The sequence below is a fragment of the Stenella coeruleoalba genome (genome assembly GCF_951394435.1).
Source record: "Stenella coeruleoalba genome assembly, chromosome: 7".
Lineage (NCBI taxonomy): Eukaryota > Metazoa > Chordata > Mammalia > Artiodactyla > Delphinidae > Stenella > Stenella coeruleoalba.
The window spans coordinates 15,795,058-15,820,473 of NC_137153.1; the positions used below are offsets into that span (position 1 = coordinate 15,795,058).

A 25,416-nucleotide genomic window follows, 5' to 3' on the forward strand; every position below is an offset into this window, starting at 1 on the left:
CTCAGAGGACTTGAGTTACTAACTCAAGGTCACACAGCTGGAAAGTGCTGGGTAAACCCAGGTCCCTGACTTCGACACCCGGGGCCGCTCTTCTCGCAGTTCTGCCCCGAGGGTGGGAGCAGTGTGACGGCAGACAAAGAAAAATCCTAGCAACCAGTAAAGAACAAAACGCTGAGGGGCACAGTTTGAAGCCCACCCTGGGAGACAAAGAGGACAGGGGACACCCAGTTAAGGCGGTTGGAGGTTGTACATCAGGGTCTTTGAAGGCCTTTCTTTGGGGGCTGTCAAAATAATAAGAGCTTGGGCTTCCCCGGTGGTGCGGTGGTTAGGAATCCGCCTGCCAATGCAGGGGACACAGGTTCAAGCCCTGGTCCGGGAAGATCCCACATGCCACGGAGCAACTGAGCCCGTGCACCACAACTCCTGAGCCCACGTGCCATAACTCCTGAAGCCTGGGCGCCTAGAGCCCCTGCTCTGCAACAAGAGTAGCCACTGCAATGAGAAGCCCTTGCAGCGCAACGAAGAGTAGTCCCCGCTCACCGCAACTGGAGAAGCCCGCGCACAGCTACAAAGACCCAACACAGCCAGAAAAAAAGAAAAAAAAAAAAGAGCTAAAGTTTCTGAGCATTTACCATAAGACAGGCACTGGGATAAACACCCCATGTGTTCTATTTTGTCTAAACCTGAAAACAAGCCTATAACGTAGGAGTTATTAATGTGCCCATTTTCCAGATGAAGAAACTGAGACTCAGGGAAGTCAAGCAAAGTGTCTGAGTTCACACACCCGGAAGAGGAAGAGCTTGAATTTGAACCCAGGTGTATCTGATCCCAAAGGTCTTGCTGTTACTCATTTTACAGTAGCACTGCAAATGCCCTGGCTCTGGGGAGGGAGGGAGAAGGGGAAGCACAAAATCCATGAGGGGTCCGAGGCTGGGGCGTACTCCTTACCAGAGCTCTGGTTGGGGGGCAGCAGTCATAGGCTCCACTCTCTCAGGCCTGGGCCCCTTTCCAATACCCTCACACGGACAGCTTGGGGCTGGGAGAATACTACCTCCACAGCCATGAATAGGGGCTGAGGGCAAAGAGTGGGTTCAGATCCAGGGTCCAGCACTGGCCAGCTAAGAGCCTCTGGACAGGCCTGGTGTGTGGAGTCTCTGCCGGTTTCCTCATTTGGGAAAAGAGTTTAGGCATAATAATGGTGAGCCCCTGCCCGCCTCTGCATCCCTCCCGGGGCTGTTTGGGAAAGCACCCTGGAAACAGCAATACTCTGCAGATGTCTGTCCTCCTTTGCCTGTGTGGCAGCCCCTCCTTGAGGCTCTCCCAGCCCAGCATCCCCCATTCTCTGCTGCCACAGTCCAGCTGCTCTGCTTGGGGGCACATCCCTATCCTGCTACTAATGAGCTGTGTGACCATGGAAACACGGCGTACGCTCTCTGTTGCTGGTTTCTTTCTCTGTATTCCCACCTCCTTGATTGTCACATGATCAGAGGAGTCGAAACAAGGCAAGTTGGCCAGAGGTCCAGGGGGAGGGAGAGAGGAAATAGGTGGAGCGCAGAAGATGGCAATGAAAGTATTCCGTACGGTAGTATGACGACATGCGATTTTACATTCGTCCAAACCCACAGAATACAAGGCAAAGAGTGGATCCCAGCGTAAACTATGGACTGCAGTTAATAATAATGTGTCAATGTCAGCTCATCAGTTGTAACAAGTGTACTGCCACTATTGCAAGATGTTAATTATAGGGGAAATTGGGGGTGGGGCGGGGTGAGGGGTAAATGGGGATTCTCTACACTTTTCATTTCTTTTTCTGTAAACCTAACAGCTCAAAAAAAGGAAAATCTGTTACAAACAAAACAAAAACATGACAAATGGGGAGCCTCCATGAACAGTGAGGAACCCTGGAAGCTTCCTTGGTGTTACCAGCCCTGCCTCATCAGTTTAGGCGGCTGGTCCCGGCGCCACCGGAGCCCAGGGCTGCTTCGCCTCCCCGGTGCGCGTACTGTCAGCTCTGCGCTCTGCAGAGCAACGGCCCTCCCACCCGCGACCCCGACTCAGACCTGGAGGCCGAGGATTTCTGAGGTGAGAGCGCCACCTGCTGGTCCTACTCAAGCTGCCCTAAAAGGCAGTGACTGTCGGGTCTGCGTCCTCGTCCTGGGGGGCTGGGGGCTTGACTTTCACCCAGGGCCGTCCGCGAGTCCCTGGCGGCACCACTCATGCAAACACGAAGGTCATGTATGCGATGTCCAGGCTTGTCACCAGGAACGACACGGGAAAGGTCAGATCTCGTGACTTTATTACGGAAAAGTCCCAAAGTGCTCGAGCGCAGTATGGGTCGGGTGGGAGCCCGCGGGACTCAGGTCACCTGCGGTAGACTCCTGGCTTTTGGTGCCAGCACAGGAAGCCTTACATGACATGATGACAAACACTTACGAGTGTGCCGGACACTATTCTGAACACCTTAGCGGGTCATCCTCGTGAAGAAGATACAAGGTAGATACAACTGCGGCTCTTCCCCGTTGTGCCAATGAGAAGGCGGAGGCACAGAGAGGCTAAGTAACTCGCCCAGGGGCACAAAGCCCGAGAAGGTTCGTGCTGAGATTGGATCCGGAGTCCAAGCCGTGACCCACCTGCCAGGCCGCTCTACCTCTAGTTTGCTCATCTGAGAAATGGGCTTGCCGACCCCTCCCTGCCTTTGCAGCGCATCTGGGGCTGAGGAAGCTGCCAGTTGCACACGGGCCTAGGGCTGCAGCTCGTACTGGCCCTCGGTGGCCGTGTGGAAATCCTCGAGCACCGACTGCAGGAACTCAAAGGTGGGCCGCTCCTCAGGCCGGCTGCGCCAGCACTCGGCGATGACGCTGCTGTACAGCTCGGGTGGGCACGAGTCTGGGCGCGGCATGCGGTAGCCGCGCCCCAGGTTGCCAATGACTTCGGGGTTGCTCATCCCTGGAGGCGGAGGGGACGCGGCTGAAGGGCGGCAGGGGCCCGCCAGGCACGGACCGCCATCTCCGCCCTCGCAGCCCGGCTGGCGCCACCTTTACGCATCCCACCATTTACTTTCCATTGCTTGGAGAACAGCTGGAAACGAGGCTGTAGATTATCTCAGTGCAGGACAGTTCCTCCTGGGTGGGACCCTACCTCGCTTACCTGTGACTGCGCGGCACACAGGCGAGCATCACTCACTGCGCAGGTACTTGGTGACCAGGCCCCAGCCCCTCCCAGAGGCTGCTAAGAGGTCCCAGCCCTCCGGGCCTGAGGCTGCGGGGCTGGGGGTTGTTGACCCTCAAGATGGGGCTTTGTACACAAGGTGCAAGACCAAGGGAGGGGCCACCTGCCCTCAGGTGAGGGCAAACGAGTTGGAGGAAACCTGAGTTCAGACCCCGACCTTAACTGAATTCCAGGTCTGGGGGCTCACTGACCTCTGCTGGATGAAGGGGACACAACTCTGTTGCCAAGAGCAACGTTGAGGAAGGGGGTGGAAGCCCCGCCCCCAGAGTGGCACACTTGGGTTTCTGTTTGAACCACTGGGCTCCATTCTGACGTGCAGGTGGGCAACCCCAGGCACTGAGGATGGGACATCTGCCATCGCAGTCACGTCAGGACAGCCCTGAGCAGTAGAGTCGCTGCACGATGCAGCCGCCTACCTGGGTAGGGCACACGCCCGTAAGTGATGATCTCCATGAGGAGGATTCCAAATGACCACACGTCTGCTTTGATGGTGAACACCCCGAAGTGGATGGCCTCTGGGGCAGTCCACTTGATGGGGAACTTGGCCCCTGTGAGACAGCCAAGAGCAGCTCTGTGAGACCGTGACTGACCGCCCCTGCACGCCCCCCGACGCCCTGCTGTCCCTCCCCTCCACCCTGCCCTGCCTGGCGGAGTCAGGGCAGCTGCGCCAGACACAGATGCATCCCGGGAGTCACTCCGACCCCAGGACACATGACCAGGAGCGTGCAGACCCCGGGCGTCCGCAGCATGAGAGGACAAAGACCACCCCTGTCACCCGCTCTGGGTCTTTGCCCAGTGGGCTTCATTGGGCAACCAGCACGTGTTTCCATCTGGGATGGAAGAATCCTTTGGCACCTCCCATGAGTCTTGTTTACTAACAGGAACCCATGGCTTGGGAAAGTCATTTAACTTGTCCCTGCATTCATCCTCTCCTGCAAAAGGGAAGTGGTGACACAGGACTCATATACCTCCTAGGGTCACAGTGAGGAAGGAATTCAAATCCTGCTGTCCATGAAGCCCACCGGACGGCCCTGCCCTTGATCACCTGCACCTTGCCTGGCTTCATCCCCTGAAGCTCCCTCAGGGAACGAGTCACGTCAATCCTTCTCCCGTATCAACTGAGGAAGGTGCTGAGCTAACACTGCTCACTAACTTGCTTGATGAAATGTATTTTGATCCTTTCAAATCCTCTTGTGAAGAGGGTTTTTTGCCAAAGTTTTACAAAGTAAAGTAGAGACCCGTGGAGACCCCAATTCAGGTATTAGGTTTTGCCGCTCATACTTTAGAGCAGTGTTTTCCAAAGTGTGTTCTGTGAACCCCTGGTTCTGTGGGAAGTTCACAGAAGTTACATGGAAAAAGTATTCGGGATTCCAATTAGTTTGGGAGACCCGAGGTGAGGCACAAGTACACTGTTCCTTAGCTGCAGGACTTCTCAGTGCCTTTAGTATGCTGCTGTGGGCTGGGAGTCTCCAAGGGAGGGCTGGATGGACTGGGCGGTGTCTCCAAACTTACTCCCTCGCAGAGCTATTCCTCCTGAGGCACCTGTGCTCTACACTTTAGGGAAAGGCTGGACTAGCTGGGGGCAAGGCCAGAATTGCGCGACAAGGAGTCCAAAGGGACTTGGGGGAGTTGGGAGGCTCCGCTCACCCTCTTGGGCGGTGTACTCATTGTCGATGATCCGGGCCAAGCCGAAGTCACCAATTTTGCAGCACAACGTCTCAGACACCAGGATGTTGGCCGCCCTCAGGTCCCGGTGGATTGAATTCATCTGCTCGATATACGCCATTCCTTCTGCAATCTGAGGGAATGGGCCCCACAGTGAAGGCCAGCGCCCCTCGGGGAGAAGGACTCCGGCCGCCCTCTGCGTCAGAGCCAGGGGCCCCGCCCTGCTCACCCACCTCTCCTCTCCTTCCAAGGGTCTGCAGGGCAGGAAGGTGGCAGATGGCAGGCAGGAGAAAAGGAAGGAAGGGGCGTGAGAGGAGGGGAAGGCAGGAGGTTGGGCAGAGGGTTTCATTTCCTCAGCAAGTTGCAAGCAGTGGTCCTGGAGCAGGGAGTCCTGGATTGCAATCACTGCTTAAGCTCCTCGGGGGAGGGGGAATCACTGCCCTGACAGGGAACGTGAGGGGATGGGTCTCCAGGGCCCCAGGGTTGCGGCGAGCATTAGGTGAGACCGGTAGGAGGACCTAACCCAGCAGGATCCTGACAGAACGGAGGCAGTGAAAGAAGAGAGTTGTTTCTGTCCCAGGTCACCAGCATTGGGCCAGGAGGAGCTGTTTGTCCTGCTCTTGTGCCGTTTAGCCAAAGAAAGGAACTCAGGGCTTATTCACTGCACTCCCAGTGGATGGATGAAGAAACTGAGGCAGAGAATAGAAAGCCAATGTACCTCCTCAAAGCCAGCACTGGAATTGATCCCCCTCCTACTTAGGCTTCCCTTGCACTGGTTTATTCATTTATTCATTCATTTGTATATTCTATCTTCATATTTATTCCTTCGCTAAGTCATTCCATCATACGTATGTGTTGGTATGGTACTGCGAGGACTATAAGGCTGAATACCAAATATCTTATATCTGGACAGCATTTAGCAGTATTCACCCCATTAACAAATATGTACTATATTGTATTCACGTATATATGTACTATACGAGCGGTATTAGAAATTTTAAAAAAAGGTCTAGCAGGACCCGGATCTGCTTTCAAGAAGCATCCACCTGGCACGATGCTAGGGGAACACATGACCAAGGTGCTCTCTGCACTTTCTTGTCCAGAAAAATTGAACAGAAGTGAGCTTGACCTGGGTCCTGAACATTGATTAGGATTCTGCCAGCTGAGAAGAGAGGCAAAGGCATCCTGGGCAGAGGGGACAGTCTGGGCAAAGGCTCCCAGATGTGACAGGACAGGGGGGAGCTGCCGTGTGGCTGCAGAGTGGGGCACACGGGCTTGTGGTTGGAGGGGAGCTTGGCATTTCATGCCTTAGAGCAGGAAAAGGAGCGCCCAGGAGGCGGTGAGGGTGTGCGTGTGCGTGTGTGTGTGTGTGTGTGTGCACGCAGTGAGGTGTTAGCATGATCAGAATGTGGTTTAGAAGCTGCTCGCCTGGAAGGTTCTGATTTTCTTGTTTCCTAACCTTCAGACTCTTGACCACACCTACTTATAAACTCAGGTGGCTTTTCGCATCTTTTGCCTCTGGGTGACCCAAGATTTCCCAAAGGATTGACTAAGAGACAGCGGGGAGAGAGAGAGAGAAGGAAAAGAACGGGGGAAAAAAAGAGTGGGCAGGCTGATCGCTGCGCTGTGCTTTGAAACCGGTCACCAGCGTTAATTTTCCGAGATCACCTCACCAGCCTGTTGGACCCGGCCTGTGCTCACCTCGGTGCAGAGAAGAGGGGTGGTGACCTCAGTGCCTGTCCTGATATTAACAGCAGATAACGGTAGAGGAGAAGGTAGATGCGGGAGGGTGCCTCTCTGCAGCAGGGTGTGTGTGTGTGTGTGTGTGTGTGTGTGTGTGTGTGTGTGTGTGTGTGTGTGTGTGTGTGTGTGTGTGTCTCACGGGCTGACCACAGACCAGAGCTTTTCTGCTGAGAGTTCCAGTTTTAACCTGGAGCCACCAGATGTGCTTTGCTGCCGGTTAGAACCCTCAGCTAAAATCCCCGGGGAGGAAAGATCCCTCCCCTTCCTTTTGCTCTTTACCTCACGCCGTCTGAGTCTACAGAAGGCATTTGTGGGCACCGTCTGAGGACAGGCGAGGTCACCACAAAACACGGGCCTACCGTGTGGCATGGAATTCGTGGGAACTCTCTGGGTCTCCCACACCATCCTTTCCTCCTTCTCGTCCTTAGCAATAGAACCCACCTCGCTCCTTCATGGCTGCCCAGGATAAAGACTACATTTCCCAGGTTCCCTTGCAGTAGGTGTTGGCTGGTGACCGCTGGCCAGGGGGCTGGGAGAGCAAGGGTAGTGGGTGACTTTGGGGACGTGTCTCTAAAGGGAGGGAGGTGGGCTTCCCCCCACCCGCCGCCCCCCTACTTCTTCTTGCTGGCTGAGGAGGACAAGATGCTAAAGTGTGAGCAGTCTCCCTCGGTGGGAAGACGACCTGCTAAGACCTGGAGGGTGGAAGAAACCTGGGTCCCTGCTCTGAGGAGTGGCCCCGCTGCCCGCCCCAGGCTGCCCACCTCTGGTGTTTACACATTTAAGCCATGATGACTTTGGGCTCTCTGTCCTTCACAGCCCAGCCTAAATCTAATGGACACAACCTCTAACTAGTTGATATTGTTAAGCCATGGGGACGGAGGAGAGGGTCTGGGGGCCTGGCCCGCTGCACTCGGTTCTCACAAACCTGGGCCGACATGTCGATCAGTCTTGGGAGGGACAATCGGCTACCTTCATCCGTCTTCAGGAAATCCAGCAAGCAGCCTGAGGAAAGAGAAGTTGCAGCTGCATTTGTGCAGTGACCCAACCCTGGCTGGGCCGGCCTCTCAGGGTATGGGCTGTTCCCCACCTGCGGCAGGAAGTGGGTGGCACCGGATCTCTAGTGCCCAGAGACAAACCCACCCACAGCTGCAGGTGCCTCTGCTCTACAGAAACTCCCATCTCAGCCCTCACAGCGCCCAGGAGGTGCTGATCTGCTACCAGCTGCTCGGAGGATGTTAGGTCTCGGCCAAGTTCAGGGTCATGCAGTCAGGGAACCGGAGCAGAACATGCTCATTCCCTGCACCACATTCCGAAGCATCTTCTTGCCCCCTTCTCTGTCTGTTGGCAGAGATTCTTCCTCCGAGGACCAAGGGCACAAGAAAGCACCAGAATGGAGAGACCCGTCTCCTGGGTTGGTGCAGGGAACAAACGCAGCTCCCCTTTGGCGTCTAAGAGTTGGGGGATGCTCACCACAGGGGTGGCTAAGAGGTGAGCTGGGGAGTCAGGTGCTCAGCATGGGCCCCTTCATAACGACCTTTCAGGAACTGTATTAGCAGAGCACGTTAGGATCTGACCAGAATCAGTGTGCGGTCAGGGCCACAGGAGGGGTGAGAAGGAGCCCCTGTCCCGGGAGAGCGTGGCCACACCATGGACCTCAGAGGCCATCTCGCCCAACCTCTCTTTTCATCCATGTTGTAAAATGCTCATAGGGTTGTCAAACGTTCTCTGGACTAGAACCGTCTCTGGACACCCAGCCTACTGTTCTTTGGACTTTGCCTCGCTCTGTCCTCCCCAGGGGGCATCAAGCAGTGCCAGGCACAGAAGGCGCGCTCCAAAAATGCTGGTTCAAGGGCTCCTGCACCGAGGACACCGCTCTGTGAGGACCACTTATCCGTCTTGTTCTCATCATCCTTCCCTCCGCCCCCCCACGCACACCGAACTCCCTAGATCTGAAAGATGTTGGCTAACCGATCCAGCCCGTGGCTCAGGGATCTCCTGCCGAGGTCTCCCGGCCAGGCAAGCCTATGGCAGCAGATCAGCCTCAGCCTTCTCGGGCCCCCAAGCCTGGACTCCCACCCTCAAGCCTCCCTGCCTCTGTCTGAAGGATGCAGTCCCGGGCAGGGCACCACCTCTGGCCATGTACTCGGTCACGATGTAGATGGGCTCCTTGGTGACCACGGCGTAGAGACGGACCAGCCTCTCGTGCTGGAGAGTTTTCATCAGGTTGGCCTCACCCAGGAAGGCCTCCGGAGACATGGTTCCCTCCTTCAAGGTCTTGATGGCCACCTTGATGTTGTTTTTGTAATAACCTGAGCCCCAGGGACGGAGAATGAGGAGGACATTCAGAAGACCCAGAGGCTATGGGAGGTGACCCCTTAACCAAAATCGACATAAGCTTCCAGGAGCCATCCCTGTTCTATAGATGGGGCACTGAGGCCACAGCCGCCCCCGCCCCGCCCCCGGAAGTGGTCCTGGGCTGGCATGACAGCTCCTGAGACGGACGGATGTGCCTGCTTACCTTGCGGGATGCCAGCTTGTCCCAGTCTCCCCTGCCAGTTGGGAGCGCCAGGCAGTGGAGGAACTTACCCGGCCTGGGAGGGGGCCCATTTCACCTCCTTGCCCCTACACCCGGGTCTGGGGTGCATCTCTTGTCCTTCACGTAGCCTGCCTCCTACCCCTACGTAATGAGTCTCTGCTACCACTTGATAGCTTCAGCGTGGCAGGGAGCATCACAGCCCACGACAAAAGCATAGAGAACGCAGAGGGGGCCTGGAGACTCCTTCCCCCTTTCTGCGCCCTGTGATGTTTCCCTTACAGCGCCGGCACCTGCACACACCCACCCCCACCATGAGGTCCCCATCCACACTGAAGGGAGAAGGTGAGTCATGACTCAGACTTGCAACAATCCAGGTGGAGCTCCTGCCAGGGGCGCCTCAGGCATCAGTCCTGGCTGCCAGAGGACTGCGGGGGGTGGGGGGGCAGCAGGATCCCACCGTGAAATCATGCCCATAGACATGGACCTTTCCGGGGATAAACTAAAGCACCTTGTGTTCTGAGAGTGCCCATGCTGAGCAGAGGAGCGACCGTCAACTGTCATTGAAGGTGAGGCCACACGAGTCCAGAAGTTAAGGGACTGGCTAGTCTCACAGCTGCAAGTGCTGGCTTTGGTCTGTTACCAGAGTCTTGGGGCCCCTGGTTCACCGCTCACCACGGTTAACACGTGTTGCCACTCTATGAGTTAGCAAGGCGTTTCAGGTCACACACAAATCAATGGCAAAGGCAGCTCTGGGCAGCAAAGAACCAAGGAGGGACTGGGCTGAGGGGGTGGGAGAGTTGGGTTCTACTCCTGCTTCACCATCATGTGCGGAACAGCTGAAGGCAAGTCACTTTAGTGTCCTATGCCTCCATTACCTCATCTGTAAAATGGGTATATAGCCGCAGTCCCTTCCCCCTCATAAGCCTTTATGGGAAGCACGATGCCCTGTGCAAATCCCGAGACTTCTGTGCTTCGGGACGCAGGACAGGAAGAGAGCGGCTCCCGGCATGACACATACTCACCCATCCAGACTTCACCAAACTGCCCAGACCCAAGTTTCCTGACCAGCTTGAGGGACTGCCGGGGGATTTCCCATTCGTCCTGGGCCCAGGGGTTCTGGAGAGCCAGGCTCACACAGGGTTGGGTCAGCCTCTGGCACAAACCATCCCCCTTCTCTGCATTAGGAAAGAAGAGGTGGGGCTGGAGCCAGACTGGTCTCATTCTCATGGGAGCCACATCACTCTCAGCTGCGTCCCTGCCCCCTATTGCCTGCCCTACCCCACCCCTACCCGTCGTGCACACACCACACACACACAGCTCTCTGCATTCGTTTTGCACTAAGCAAGGAATGCTATCATTGTCTTGCTGTCTCTAAGACTGAAAATACTTGTTACTCCCCGAGTGCTCACAGCCAGTAGAGGGGATGAGGGACACAGAATGTGAATCAGTATGTTGACAGTTGTCAACTCCTTAGGTCCAGCCTTGGGATAATCCTCCACCCCTCCACCAAGATGGTACCAGTAATTCACACCATCCTGAGATCTTAGTGATAGGGAGATACAAGGGCTCCTCTGTTACAAGCCCCCCACGCGCCCTCATCAGACGCCCCCTCTTACTAGAATAGTGCTGCACCAGAGCCTGCAGGGTGGGGAAGGTGTTTCGGGGGGAGATGTAATAGCCGCCTTCATCCAGGGAGCGGATCTTATAGTGTTTGATCACCTCCCCCTGGGTGGTCACATCCTTCACAGACAGAGAAAAGGCACCTGGAGGGTTAATAAAGACACATACATGAGAAGCAAGGCATAGAGGGAAACCCAGGACTGGGATTTGGGCTTCATTTCAATACCCTGGAAAAAAGTTCCCCAAATTCTGCTCTCCATTTTGACCACTTCCATCAAAAGTTATCTTTTCCTTCATCTCACCCTCCACCCTCCTGGAAGCCTTTCCTCTCAGCTCCATCTGACTCTGTCCTTGACGTTCCTCCCCAAAATCTCCCAAAACTCAGCCAGAGAATCCCAGAGCTCTGGAGCAGGCAGGATGTTATCTTAGCAATCAGGCTGTCCCCCAACTTGGGCCCTGGGGCTTGCGGACCCTTTGCCATGGGATATTGAGAAATACAGAGTTGTTGGAGGGACTAAGAGACTGACTCATTCATTCATTCATTCATTCCAGCTGAAAGGCTGACCCTACCCCACATGCAATACTAAATTACAACCCCAAGCACTCCTGTCCATGGGGGAGAACATAAGACACTCCCCAGGGGTTCTGTTCAAATCCATACACACAACTAGGTATTCTGTCTTCTAGGTGAATGTAGCAGATGGCAAGCGTTAAGAGCAATTTAGGTGGCAAGAGTTTTCAGCTGAAAAACATTCCACGAACTTGATGGTTTTTATAAAGCGCCTCTCTCCAGCTCTCTGGGCACCACACTCCTCCACTCTTATTTGGAATATGAGGAAGCTGAGGCCCAGAAGGGGGATGTCGCTTTGCACCAGGGTCCTCCGCTGGCTAGCAGCAGGCTTGGGGGCTCCCGTGCCCTTTCCAAGGGCTCGCCTACCTCGAGCAGTACCAGCCCTCCCCGCCAGGTGTCAGGCTTGGACACCTCTTGTCCTGGGTGTGGGCGCTTGATTTTGCTTTGCGGTGTTTGTCTTTACGCGTCTTTCCTCCCCCATCAGCCCATCAGCCCATCTCAAATCTCTTCTCCCCTAACCCTTGGCCATTGCGCCTCTCTTATTGCCCACCTGCAAAAGGATGCGGAGAAGCCTTGCGCTCCGCGGCGCGCCCTGCCTCCGCCACAGCCCGCTCCACGCGCCCGACCCCAGCCCAGCCCGCACGCGGCAAACTGTGGCCCCGACTTCGCCCCGGGTGGGTGCAACGTGCCCGGTATCTCAGGAACCAGAGAGTGGCTCTAGTGAGTCCATTCATCCGCGCATCACCCTAGTGAGGAAGGGAGCTGTTCTCCCCGTTCCCTCCGCTGCACCCTGCTTGTGAATCCTCTAGATCAGGCAAGGAGACCGGGCTCTCCTCCAGCAGGGCTGCAGAAGCTCGGATTTAGGGCCTCTCTCTTGTGTGGGCTCCTCCTAGGGACTGTCCCGAATATCTATCTACAATCTGGCATTCCTTCCTCTTAAAGGGGACTTCAATCCTTGCGGTTCACAAAATCTGGATCCCCTTGTCCTGTCTCCACGCTGCGTGTGGGCTGCACTGGGCATAGGCAAGGCTGGGCTCCCAGAGATTGAGATTTCTTAACACTGTAAGGACCACCTGCCCTTGAACTGGGAAACTAGTCAGTCCTCACACAGATACCAATTAAATGAAGCTTGAGAAGCTAAGGGATGTCCTGGAGGCCTCTCGGGGCTAGAACTCGCTCCCTGGCTTCTGGGGGCAGTGATCCTTCCCCATCTCCCATCCTCTGTCTGTGGCCTCCAGATGCTTTGGAGCTCGGTGGAGTGTGCGCATGTGTATGCAGGGACGTGTATATGTGTGTGGGGTCCTGAAGCCTCAGCTCCATCTGGCCAATCCCAGCTTGGACTAGCTGGGGAGGGGGGCAAGGACAGGAGGAGACACCCGCCACCCTTAGAGACCCCTTCCTCCTTCACACTGAGGCTGGGGACGCCCTTTCCCTTCAGGGGGTCCCTTAGCAATAGGCAACAATTAAAACATCATTTCCGGGTGAAATGACGTGATGTCTGGGATTTGCTTCAAAGTAAGAGTGGTGGGTGGCGATATACACAAAACGAGATTAGCTGGGTTGATTATTGTTAAGCTGGGTGTTGGGTACAGGGGCTCCATTATACTATTCGCTTTACTTCCATATGCATTTGAAATATTCTACAGCAAACAAAACACTTATGTCATCTCTAATGATTCCCATATTGTTTCTTGGACATAGGTGCCCTGCTATTCAGATGGAGTAGCGGCAATATCCTAATATGTACGTGTATATAATTTAATGCATCCATCGGCGCATATCCGGAAATTCTGCACAGAGCGCCCCAACGCACCTTTGCATCCCTCCACCTCCCCCACCTGGTTCTGACCCTTTGAGGGGCAGTGAGCTGTGGGAGCTCCCCTGAGCCTCCAGTGGGCTGTAAGCAGCTCTCTTTGTCCAGCTTTTGCTGCTTTCGTGTTTCCACTCACTGCAGTTCTCAAGCCATGGATGGAGCTGAAGCGTAAGCCAGCGGGCGGGGGGGGGGGGTGGTGCTCCCACCAGGAAAGCCCTGTCCTTTCTCTTTGCCCCAACACAGGGGGCCAGGCTCACAGCCCGGCCACCCTCTCTCCCCTTCACCTCTGATGTCGCTGCTGCCACCTCCTCTCCTGTAACAGGTCCCTCTGTGCAGTGTCCTGATAACAAAGGCTTTCTTCGCCCTGCTTGGGAAACTCCCCTCCATCCACCCAGGTTAGGCCAGTTGGACACGTTTTAGAGCTTGTGAAGATTTTTGGTGCCCCTCAGATGATCTGGGCCCTGACGCTTGTTCACTGTTGGTCTTGAATGAGTCACTTCTTCCCTCAGGGAGTCAGTTTTCTCATCTTTCAAATGGGGGTATTGGCCCAGTACCTCAAAGATGGAAGACTAGTGGCAAACGTGTACCAGGAAGCATATATAACAAGGTTCATAGCGGCACGGTCATAACAGCCCCAAACCGGAAACAACCCCAAGTCCACCAACGTTAGCGTGGAGAAATAGCAATAACTTATGGAATATTCATATACTAGATTCCGTATAGCAGTCAAAGTGAGCTGTTGCTATCCTCAACAACACGAGTGAGTCTGTTATGGGCTGAATTGTGTCCCCCCCCTCCCCACAAATTCCTGTGCTGAAGTCCTAACCCCCAGTACATCAGAATGTGACTATCTTTGGAAATAGGGTCTTTAAAGAGGTGATTACATTAAAATGAGGTCATTGGGGTGGGCCCTGACCCAATATGACTGGTGTCCTTATAAGAAGAGGGCATGAGGACACAGACACACACAGAGGGACAACCATGTGAGGACACAGGGAGAAGATGGCCGTCTACAAGCCAGGGAGAGAGGCCTCAGGAGAAACCAACCCTGCTGACACCTTGATCTCAGATTTCTAGCCTCCAGAACTGTGGGAAAACACATTTCTGTTGTTTAAGTCCCCCAGTTCCTGGTACTTTGCTTCAGAAGGCCTGGCACACGAATACAGAATCTTACAGTGTTGAGTGAAAGGAACAGGACACACACAAAAACAAAAATACTATGATTCCATTTGTATAAAGGTGAGAAACAGACAAAACATGGGTGGTAAAACTATAAAGAAAGATAAGGAAGGATTTCCATCCAAGTCAGGACAGTGGTGGCTTCTCTGGCGGGTGGGGAGGTGAATCAGAAAGGGGCACCGGTGGGGCAGGGAGAGGGGCTCTGGGTGTCTGGAATGTTCTCGCTCTTGTGGTCACACAGGTGTTTACTTAGCATGACTCTATAATTATGCACTCATTTATAATTTATGCAATTTTTAGATGTGTTTTATACTTTATAGCAGAAAGAACTTTGAAGAGGAAAGACAGAGAGAAAACTAAAGACAGAGAAAGAGAAAACCCAGTGGCCTGAGGGTGGTGGCAGAAACGTTCTGCTCGGTCAGTGGGTTTGAATCTGTGAGTCCATCAGATCTCAGTGATCACTGCCCCCTCCTTGTATATCACAAACTTATACCTCACAGGCTCTTGGAAGTCTCTTGAGTCACAGCCTCTAGCTGAGATTATCTCTAAGGATTCTTTCAGCTCCCAAATCCTTTGATTCCAGACGTGGCCCTGGGTCACACCCCCTCTTCTGCCCCCGCCAGCCTCAGCACCCCTTCTGACCGAGGCAGTGCGAGACCAGCCCGAGATGGGAGCCGCTCTCGTGCTGGGCACATTTCCAGCGGGGCCCTGGGAGAACTGTCCATGTGTACAGCCTCACGCTCAGTTACCGGATACCCATGGGCTGTCCTGGCTGGCCTGATGTGGGAGGGACCCCCCGGGGTGGACGCTGCCAGGTTCTCCTGCCTAACACCCCACACGCTGGCCCCCTCCCAACTCCCAGAAGCAAGGCTGCAGGTGGGGCTCCCGGGCTGCACAGGGAGGGAAGCGGAGGCCCAGGCTTACCTTTGCTGGTTTCGCTCTCTCTAATTAGAAAGGAGCCGGCCTTATTGATTGGAGCCAGAAGCTGCCTCTCGGCATCTCTCCGGCAAATTGATCTAAAGAACCACCTGGAAAAGAAAAGCACGAAGGCAGACAGACCTCAGAGAGTGGCCACACTCCCGGGGATACTGTCACCCAAGTCCCTTCCCTCCAGAGATGAAATGTGTTCCCGTTGCCAACTTAACCCTGAGCTGAGCCCCTCACATTTTGATACATGAAATACCCCTCGGTCCCCTTCCCTGCTGTCAGCGATGGACTTGATGTTTTCTTGAAATGAAAGGAGAGCAGTATTTGGTGCCCTTTGTTAATTTTGCTCTGGGAGAATGCACCTGACACCTTCCCTCACAGTCCACCCTCCTTGGGGTTGGGTCTCTAGTGCCCCTTGAGCACAGGCTGGTCAGGGTGGATGTGCCCGCCCCACACTGGTCCAGGGACAGGCACAGGGCCGGGCGTGCTGGGCAAGGAGCCCTCCTGGGGGCGAGCATCGCTGGATGGGAACGCTAGATGAGGCGGCAGAGCCGTGCCAGCTCGTGAGTTTGACAGACTCTGAGCTCCTTCAGGGCAGGGGTCACGTCATAATGGGTTTTGCATCCTCCTCGGTCCTGGGCAGAGCTGGGGCTCTGGCTCTGTTTGCTCAGGGCACTAATGCTCGAGGCCCTGGCTGGTGCCGCAGGCAGGTAGGTTATGAGGATGCTGGGGTGGAGCTGTCCCTTAAGGCCCCCATCCTGTGAGTCCCCCGAGGTGCAAGCCCTGAGTCCTGTCCTGGAGGCAGGGGAGGAGGGTGGCTGATCAAGGTGGTGGGACATGGGGTCGTCTCTACCAGGTTAGCCAGGAAACGGGCAGCTCCCGTTTTACAGGTGGGAAGGGTGAGATGGGCTCCCTGAGTGACACCCTCAGTGTCACACAGAGATTTAAATGTTGCTGGGACATTAGACAAGCCTTTCCCAGAGGCACCAAGTCCCCACCCCTCTCCTGCCCCCTCTGTGCCGGGTTCACACCCTGCTCTGCTATTTAGCTACTTTCTGGCTCTGCCCTGCGCAGACTAGAAGCCCCCAGCACACGCCTCTGCTCTGAGGGGCCGTCTGTCCACCTACTTTTCCACTTCCAGGGTCTCTATTCGGGTCACAAAGTTGCTGGGCACGTAGCCTTCTCTTCCTGTGATGAGAGACTTGGCCAACCACCAGTCTCCAGCTCTAGGTGGGAAAGAAAAACAAAACAGGTAGCGGCTCCCACAAGGCTCTCTGGGCAGCTCACAGCCCACAGCATCTCACCCCTGGGAGGCAGAGAATTCGAGAGGCAGGTGGTCGGGTGGAGGGAGGGAACTGGGGCCAGGGGCTCAGTGATGCGGGCTGTCCAGGTCATTCCAACTCGCCAGCATCCGTTGGGCCCAAGATGCTCCTGGCCCAGGGGAGGAAAGGGAACAACGCAGCCTCCGGGGGGGGGGGTTTGTCTCCGTAGCCTGATCCACCCACGAGGGCCCCAGTCCTCTGGTGAGCCGCCTTCCTCTCGATTAATGGGACACGTTTAGGGTTTGGGGAGTGAGGTTGGACTGGATGGGAAAGACAGAAACAAGGAGGGCTGCGGAGGAGAGGACCAACCGGAGCCCACAGATGGTCAAAAGGTCAGGGCCTTCACACTTTATCGCAGAACATCGAGAAATAAAGGAGTCCTCAGCCTCCACAGGACAAGCCCGACGTGCGACAGGGTGGCTTTAGAGCAGTTTCTGAGAAGAACCTCTGGATAAACTAAAGCTGAACTCACAGGTAGGGTCTCAGGCGAGATCTTGTCTGGCAAGGGAGACAAATCTGGACACAACAGAGTCCAGTCCAGAGCTGTGACGGAGCAGCCAGGCAAGCGTTGTGGGCATCAGGAGGGCTTCATGGAGGAGGTGACGTTAAAGGTGGGTTTTGAAGGAAGAGTAGGGTTTTGACAGCAGAGCAGGAGGTAGTGAATACGAACCCCTACTACTGAGTGACTGGGCTGGGCTGCGCTGGGCTGGGGGGCAGGGCACTGGAGAAGATATTCTGGAGGCAGCCGTGCAGGGCGGTGCGTTGGGGGAAAGGTAGGTGGGTGGGGGGTGGGGTCCTGCAGTCACAGGGACGGTGTCCGGGACACTTACTCCTTCAGGATCTGAAGCTTCTCCCCCTTCAGCATCTGCAGGTCCCGGTCGTTCACGGCTTTGTAGTCATACAGGGCCACCACGAAGTGCTCCTCTAGGGTGAACAGGGAAGAGATGGTCACTGCTTGGGCTGCTAGAGCGATGGTAGGGGCTGGAAAAATCCTGAAGATCTAGGGAGATCAGCTGTGTGGACCTGAGGGACGCAGACCCACGTCTGGGAACCATCCCTTATCACTTCGGAGGCCATGACCCTCCCCTCTCTTCCCCTTCTCCCCCTGCCCTCCCTGCCTCTGTTCCAAGGGCAGTAGTGGTCTCGGAACATAGCAGCTGTAACTTTGACCTGTAACGGTACCCAGGGCCCTGTCACAGCGCTCTGGCTGGCAGTACCCAGACGAGCTGCTGGTCCCTGCAACGCAGCGGGCTCTGGAGTGTGGCCTATCGTCTTTCCAATGACCGCTGCTTTTCTGCACAGCCCTGGGGAGCGAAGACCCCCTGCCCCGAAAAAGGTCACCTGGAGACCACTTAGCGTCCCCAGAAGTAGATGACTCAGCTTGGTCACCAGAGTGTGGCTGTTCCCCTCCCCTCGGCGGGAAGGGGGGCTGGAATAGATGACAGAGGCCGCCTCCGGTTCTGAGATTCAAGGTCTTGTGCCAAAGGCAGTTGGTTTTACTTCCTTCTCCTGGACTTCCTTCCTGGAGATGCGAAGCCCCCGGCAGGAAGTAAGGATCTCCCCTGATGGTAATTAACCGTGATCCTCAGCACGGATAAGAAACACCAGGCACCAGGTGAGGCCACTAACTGGGTTGCCGCTCTTGACTGACAGACTCCGAGCTCCTTCGCGGAGGGGCCCCATCGTAATTAGCTTTGCATCCTCCGCAGTCCTGGGGCAGAGCCGGGCTCTGGGTTGTTTGTTCAGTGCAGTCGTGCGAGGGCTCTAATGCCTGAGGCCTCCCGGTGCTGGATGCAGGTGGGTTATGAAGATGCTGGGGCAGAGCTCTCCCGGAAGCCCCATCCTGTGAGCCCCCTGCCCCGGCCTGAACCCCCGAGGTCATTCATTATATCACCTCCACAGTCCGGCCCATCAGAGTGGAAGTGGAGACCGGGGGTGGTTAGAAGGCCGGCAGGGGGCCTTTGAAAGTGGGCTGGGAAACTAGATATGGGAAACTCCATATGGAACAGAGCAAGGGCTGGGACGCAGAGCCATCGGCCTTCGCCCTTGGAGGTTGGGAGCTAGAATTTTTGAAAGCCTGGGTTTGACGATGCTGTTTGTATTTGCTGTAACTCTTTTGGTGCTCGTTCGTAGTTTGTAAAGTCTTAAAAAAAAAAAAAAGCCCACCCAGGCTCAGGTACACTAAATGAGCTGGTGCTTGGCTCCTGGAGGGACACCCCCCAAGGGCAGGTGAAGCCTAGGGCACCTCACTCAGCCTCCCCCCAGGCCTCCTCCTCTCCGACCCTCGAGGGCCCATCTTCCCCAGGAAGCCGCTCCCACCTCGGCCCCTGTTCCAACTGCACGAAGCCGGGGGCCCGGAGGACGTGGCCAGGGGAGCCTCAGCTGCCGAAGCAGCCCCTTCTTACCTTGGTCCGGGTGCCTGGTGTCAGGAGGGGGCGGAGCCAGGTGGTTAAACACGACCTAGAGCGGAAATGCACATGCTCTGTGTTAGGTCACGGCCCCGAGGCCTGGGCAGGGCAGGAGGGGTGAGACTGCTGCGTGCCAGCTGGAGGGTCTGGGGGAGCCTCTCTGCTGGCCCAGGAGGCTGCACAGGTAAATTCTACACGTGCTGCCTCGAGCCCCAGGTGCCAGTGCCACGTCCCACAAGCCGGGACCGCCTGCCCAACCACACACGTGGCTGGAGGAGGGGTACGTGGGGATGCCCCAACTTCGTAAGAGGCAGCTGTGGAACTGTGGGAGGAAGCTGTATCACCCAGGTTAAAGTCCTGGTTCTTCTTTAAAAGAGAAATTGCAAAAGAGTATTTGCTCTCAAGGGAAATTATTTTAAAAGCATATTTCCCTCAAACTCAACAGATGTATTCCCAGGTTTGTACCCTGTAGAGAAACCTTTGCACCGGAAGGCTCCCAGAAAAAAAATTAAAAAAATAAAAATCGTTGAAGTGTGGAAATCACCCTTTGACCAAAAAGATAGACGAATAGACAAACTGGAGCGAGTCATGCAACGAAAGCCGGGGCAAGTACGTGGCTACAGCCCCAGGCATCCCCGTAGATAAAACCCACAAACTTAAGGGAGATCCAAAACCCACGTCTCGGACGAATACGTGCTGTCTGATTCAAATGATTTAAAGTTCACAACGGGTAAAATCAAACTGAAGAGTGTTTAGAAACACATACATATGTGATCACACCGAAAAAGCGAAGCTAAGGAATGATACACACTCTCAGGATAGTGGGGCCCGGGGTGACGAGGATAGACTGGGGGCAGCAGACAGTCTCAACCGGTCACCTTCTACTTCTGAAGATGACGGAGCTGTGCTGGCTCTTCATTCTGTTCTTTGTTCAACTTGACATATGCGTTACAAATTTTTTTTTTTTTGGCCACGCAGCATGTGGGATTCCCCCACCAGGGATCGAACCCGTGCCCCCTGCATTGGGAGCATGGAGTCTTAACCACTGGGGCCGCCAGGGAAGTCTCCAAATATTCTTTTTGTATTCCATATTTATTGAACACAATTTTGAAGTAGGATTTTGCAAAATGGCATGTATAGCGTGGTTCCATTGACAATATAAACGTGTAATATAAATAACCCACAGAAAAGGGGTCTGGAGGCAGGAGCTCTGAAGTGCTAACTCCAGGTATCATTGGGCAGTGGAATAATGAGTATTTACGATTTTTTTCCATAATTAATAGATATGATGTGACTTTTAAAAAAGTTTAAAACCTTCCAGGCTCTACTACTTATTAGCATATAATGAACACAGTCGAAGTCGGCGTTTTCCCAGTCGATCATTCATTCATTCAACAAACATTTCATTGCTACCTGCCAAGCCCTGCACTAAATTGGGACACGGATAGATAAGATTCCTCTAAGAAACAGGATTGGCAATTCCCCCTCCCCTCCCCCATCAGGTCACTGTCAGAATAAAGCAATGGCCAGTCGAATGTGCTGGTGAGGGTTGGGGGACCCAGGCATGACTCCCAGCTGACCCAAACCAAAAGGGGGTAGGTGGCCGGGCGGGGGAGACACAAACATCATCATCTAAAAGTGCCTCTTTGGGAATGCTACCGTCAAAGGGTGCCAACCGTTTTGTGAACAGACCAGAACTGCATGACAGGCTCCATGAGAACTTGAGGGCCTGCTGCGGAGGAGAGGGCCCCTCCAGTCCTAAGCTGCCTTATCCCAGGACGGCAAGCTGCTTGGAATACCAGCAGCAGTGCCACGAAAGGGACAATGACCATCAGGAGCTTCTGGGCAGGGGGTGGGGGCAGCAGATGTTGCTAAATGCCCCAGACCCCCCCTCGCCCCACCCTTTGTTCAAGTTGACATTTTTGATTTCCTTTCCTCTTCAAGGCTGCCTGTGTGCATTGAAAACTGGCTAAGGATTACCGGGAGCCCCCTAGGCCCGGTCCTGTGCCTTGCACACCTGCATATGGTCACATCCCCATCAGAAAGGCATTCTTACTGTACCCATTTTACAGATGCGGACACTGAGGCACAGAGGAGTTAAGTAACCTCCCTGGAAGCACACTGCCCATAGATTTAAGCTCGGCCATCTGGCTGCTAAGCTTGGTACTATGCCACCACTGCGACGTGGGTCGTGGTGGCAGTGGGAGGGGTCTACTTGTTGGTGCCCCGCGTTGTCTAGAGATGGCGCTGGTGCTGGCTGGAGACGAGCAGCAGCCCCCGAGCCGCGCGGGGGAGCTCCGTGCACCCCTCTCCCACCCCTCCAGCTGCGCACAGCAGTCACTCACCAGGGGCGGCAGTGGTGGGGCCTCTTTGCCCTGGGTGCTGGCCTTCTCGGGGCTCCATCTGCCCTTCCCCTTCTCCTTGACCTGCCTTTTGCTGCTCACCACTCCCATCCTGTCGGAGAGCACACAGCAGATTGGCCATGTGAGTAGGTTTTCAGAGCCTCTGTGCACAAGAGCGTCCCCAAACCCCCTCCGGTTGCCGATTAGAAAGGTGGGGAAGCAGGGGGGCAGTGAAGGTCAAAGTCAGAACATGGGGTCAGAAGGGGCTTGGGTGGGCTAAGCTTGCCTCCATCGTTTTTCCCAGAGCAGGAAAAAGTGGCCCAGAGAGGAGAGACTCCTGGGTTTAGGACACAGAGATGGTCTGGCCTGACGAAACTGCCAGAAACCGCCAGGGTGGATCCCAGGCCCCTGGGGGTAGGAGCCTTGCCGTCTAGAAAGAGGCTGACCAATGTGTCTGGTGGTCTGGGTTTCAGTCTTCACTTGGGAAAGTCACATTCCCTCTCCTGGCCCACATTAGAACATTCTGAGGTTCTTTCCAGCTCAGATTTTCAGGTGAGATGCTGTAACTTAGGTCACAAAGATAGTACAGGCATTTAATGCCAACTTTTCAACAATATCAGGGAATCTTCTTGAGAGGTGAGTGAAATACGATCAAGATTTTTCTTGGGTAAAGAATCGTCAAACGACAGATGTGGGAAAGACCCCGGGGACCACAGCCAAGAGCATCGCCACTTCACCACCACACCCATTCCAGGGCCGGCTGTTCAAGGAGAGCTTACTCTTGACCAAGAACTTCACCTATCTTGTATCATCCTTTCAAGTCTCTAAAATAAGTGCAAGTAGAAGGTCTGAGATGTTAAGCAGCTGGTTCCCGGCCAAAGAGTTAAGCAATGCAGAGCCAACCGTGGAGCCCTGGCGGACACTAGGCCACCACACTTACCCACATTTTGGATAACAGATTATGGGGTTGTACTAGGAAGCGCTGCTGACTTTTATCAGGGGACTATTTAATATCTATTTATATGATAATTTTCTTCTTTAATCTGTTGATGTAATGAGTTATGTTGATCAATTTTCTGCTACTGAAACATCCTTGCATTCTGGAATAAAAGCTATTTGGGGGCTTCCCTGGTGGCGCAGTGGCTGAGAGTCCGCCTGCCGATGCAGGAGGCACGGGTTCGTGCCCCGGTCCGGGAAGATCCCACATGCCGCGGAGCGGCTGGGCGCGTGAGCCATGGCCGCTGAGCCTGCGCGTCCGGAGCCTGTGCTCCGCAACGGGAGAGGCCACGACAGTGAGAGGCCCGTGTACCGCGAAAAAACAAAAACAAACAAACAAAAAGCTATTTGGTTACAGTGCCTTAGTCTTTTGGATACACGGATGGGTCCTATTTGCTAATATTTTATTTTGAAGGAAAATCTATATTCCTGAGCATGATTGGTCTATAAGGAATTAACCTTAAGATGATTCTGGCTTCATAACATACCGGGAATCTCTTTGTCTTTGTTCCTATGATCTTGAATCGTTTAATAACATTGGGGTTATCTGTTCTTTAAAGACTACATGGAACTCAGCTGGTAAGTCATCTGTTCCTGGGACCCTTTTAATAGTAGATCTCTAAATAAATTTCCAGTTTCTTCCACAGGAATTTGTTGCCACTTTTCCTCCTTCTTGCACCACTTTGATAATTTATATGATTTATAGGACATCTTTGATTTCCTCTCCATTTCCAATTTACCATGAAGTTTTACATCGTATTGTTTTCTAATTATTTTCATCTCTTCTCTTTCTTGATTATGACTTATTTGTTGTTCCCAATATAAATTAAATGTACTTTCAATAATTACAATTTTTAATTGGATAACATTATCTGAAGGTTTCTATGACCAAATAAAGTCCTACCCTAGCTTTAAAATTATGAAAAAGGAGAGTAAAATCAAACCTGCCTGAAAGTGGAATAGGAATAGACATATCATCAGTGACGCATAATAATTAGAATGCAAACAGATTCCAGTACGTATGGAAACTACATATATGAAAACAGTGGCATTTTAATTCAGTGGAGAACTGAGGGTTTATTTTAATAAAAGGTATTGGGGAAATAGCTATCTACCTAGAACAAAATACAATTGGATGCCAATCTCACACCATATTAAAAAAATAAATTCCAGGTGTATTGAAAAAATATATTAAAAATTAAACAATTTTAATTGGAAGAAAATTTAGGAGACCATACATATGACACAGAGCTTGGAGATATCAATTGACAAAGATGGAATAGCTAGAAGCTGAGAGAGGACAAAAAGACATGCTCATAACAAAAGGACAGATTCATAAATGTTAAAGGTACTACACAGTAAAAGAAACCATCATGAAGATAAGCAATAGATTGGGGAAAAGATTTGCAAGGCATATGGCAAACAAATGTCCACTTATACGCAGAGGTCATGAAATTTGGCCAGAAGTATGGGTTTAGCATATAATCTACTCGATAGAAAAATGAGTAAAAATTATAAATAGACAATCCATCCAAAACAAATCCAAATCACTAAATAGGCATGTGAAAAATGTTGAAATGACTTACCAATTGGAAAATGCAAATCAAAATAACAAGAACGTTGCATCAATAAGATGGGGAAATATATAAGAGGAATGGTAGAGGGAAGAGATATGGGAACATATGTATATGTATAACTGATTCACTTTGCTATAAAGCAGAAACTAACACACCATTGTAAAGCAATTATACCCCAATAAAGATGTTAAAAAAAGAAAAAAAAGAGGAATGGTAATACCAATTGTTGATGGTAAAGAAAAGGAAAATTGTGTTTTCTTACATTTCTGGTACAAAAGTATTTATTATTGTTATTTCATCTGTTCTTTCCCACTCCATTTCTAAGATGAAACCTCTGTGACGTCTGGGATCTTTGCATTATACATTGTTAATCCAAATTGCTAAAACAGTGCCTGGCACAGAGTAAGTGCTTAATAAATATTGAACAAATAAAATATGAAATATTGCCAAACTTGTAGAAAGCAATCTCTCAAGTTCTATTAAAATGAAAAACTACACATACCTTTCGATTTACAATCCCACTTCCAAGAATCTCACTGTGTACTAAGACATCCTTATATAGGAATATATGAGATACAAACACGTTCATTGCCGCAATAGTTGTAGCAACAAAAAACAAAACAAAAGAAACTTTGTAACTGCTCACCAACTGGGGAATTGTTGAGTAAATCTGCACTTTAAAAGTCTCTAAAATATTATGCATCTATCAAAAAGAACATGTTAGATCTTTACCAGCGAGGCTAAGAGGAATTGCTACAACATATAGTTAGGTGAGAAAAGCAGGATGTGAAAAGTGAGGCTGTCCCATATTCGGAAAAACCAAGGAATGAGACAAGAAACCCCTATGTAGGCACATGCACGTGTTTTTATATTACATGGAAATAGGTTTGGGAGGATAAACATGAAGGTGTTTACTTTGGTGACTGGTGGAGGAGGTAGAGACAGAGGGGAGGCAGAGACAGAAAGGGAGGAAGCACGCCCACACCCAACAGAAAAAACAGCAAATTTTAAAAAGTGCGTGTGTGGGTGTTAATGCAAAGCAGGACTCCAAAAAGACATTTCCTAAAGTGTTAATATTGTTTATCTCAAGTAATGAGACCTCGTGTGACTTTTACCTTCTTTCTTATGATTTTATATATTCCTTGAATCCTTTAACAGGAAACATAATCTTATTGGTACAAGCAGAAAATGAAAAGAGATGTGAATGACTTGCCAGGGACCAGAGGGGGCGTAAGGCCTGGACCCGGGTCAGGCCCAGCTCTGGAGAACGGCTGCCTGGGCCTCAGGCCTTTTCTCCCTCTCCCACCCAGCCTCCTGGCGCAATGAAGCATCAACCATACTGCCACCAATTTTAAACTTCCTGGGCAGACCTTTATGTCCACTTAAATAGCAGAACTGAACATCTACATAACTTGACAGGAAGTAAAATTCCTCCGATTAAATCACCACTACTTACACTTCCTCGTCCTTTGACTCCTTAGCAGTGTGT

General features: G+C 52.8%; 1 protein-coding gene across 1 annotated transcript; it reads right to left on the bottom strand.

The window, feature by feature from the left end:
* Nucleotides 1–2,513: 2,513 nt before the first annotated feature.
* On the bottom strand, nt 2,514–25,416 carry BLK (BLK proto-oncogene, Src family tyrosine kinase). Its single transcript, XM_079926601.1, has 13 exons — nt 25,384–25,416; nt 21,358–21,466; nt 19,010–19,064; nt 17,435–17,528; nt 16,410–16,508; nt 15,280–15,383; nt 10,789–10,935; nt 10,195–10,347; nt 8,766–8,945; nt 7,562–7,638; nt 4,876–5,026; nt 3,645–3,776; nt 2,514–2,946 (listed from the first exon to the last, which is right to left on the bottom strand). The coding sequence occupies exons 2-13, from the start codon at nt 21,463–21,465 to the stop codon at nt 2,741–2,743; spliced, it is 1,506 nt and encodes a 501-aa protein (XP_079782727.1). The 5' UTR covers nt 21,466; nt 25,384–25,416; the 3' UTR covers nt 2,514–2,740.

Excerpts from the sequence above, each read along its gene's own strand:
- BLK (XM_079926601.1), bottom strand. The coding sequence starts at position 21,465 with ATGGGAGTGGTGAGCAGCAAAAGGCAGGTCAAGGAGAAGGGGAAGGGC. Across the intron at positions 16,509-17,434 it reads AAGCTTCAGATCCTGAAGGA|AGCTGGAGACTGGTGGTTGG; the intron begins GTAAGTGTCCCG and ends TTTCCCACCTAG. Across the intron at positions 10,936-15,279 it reads AGAGAGCGAAACCAGCAAAG|GTGCCTTTTCTCTGTCTGTG; the intron begins GTAAGCCTGGGC and ends TTAACCCTCCAG.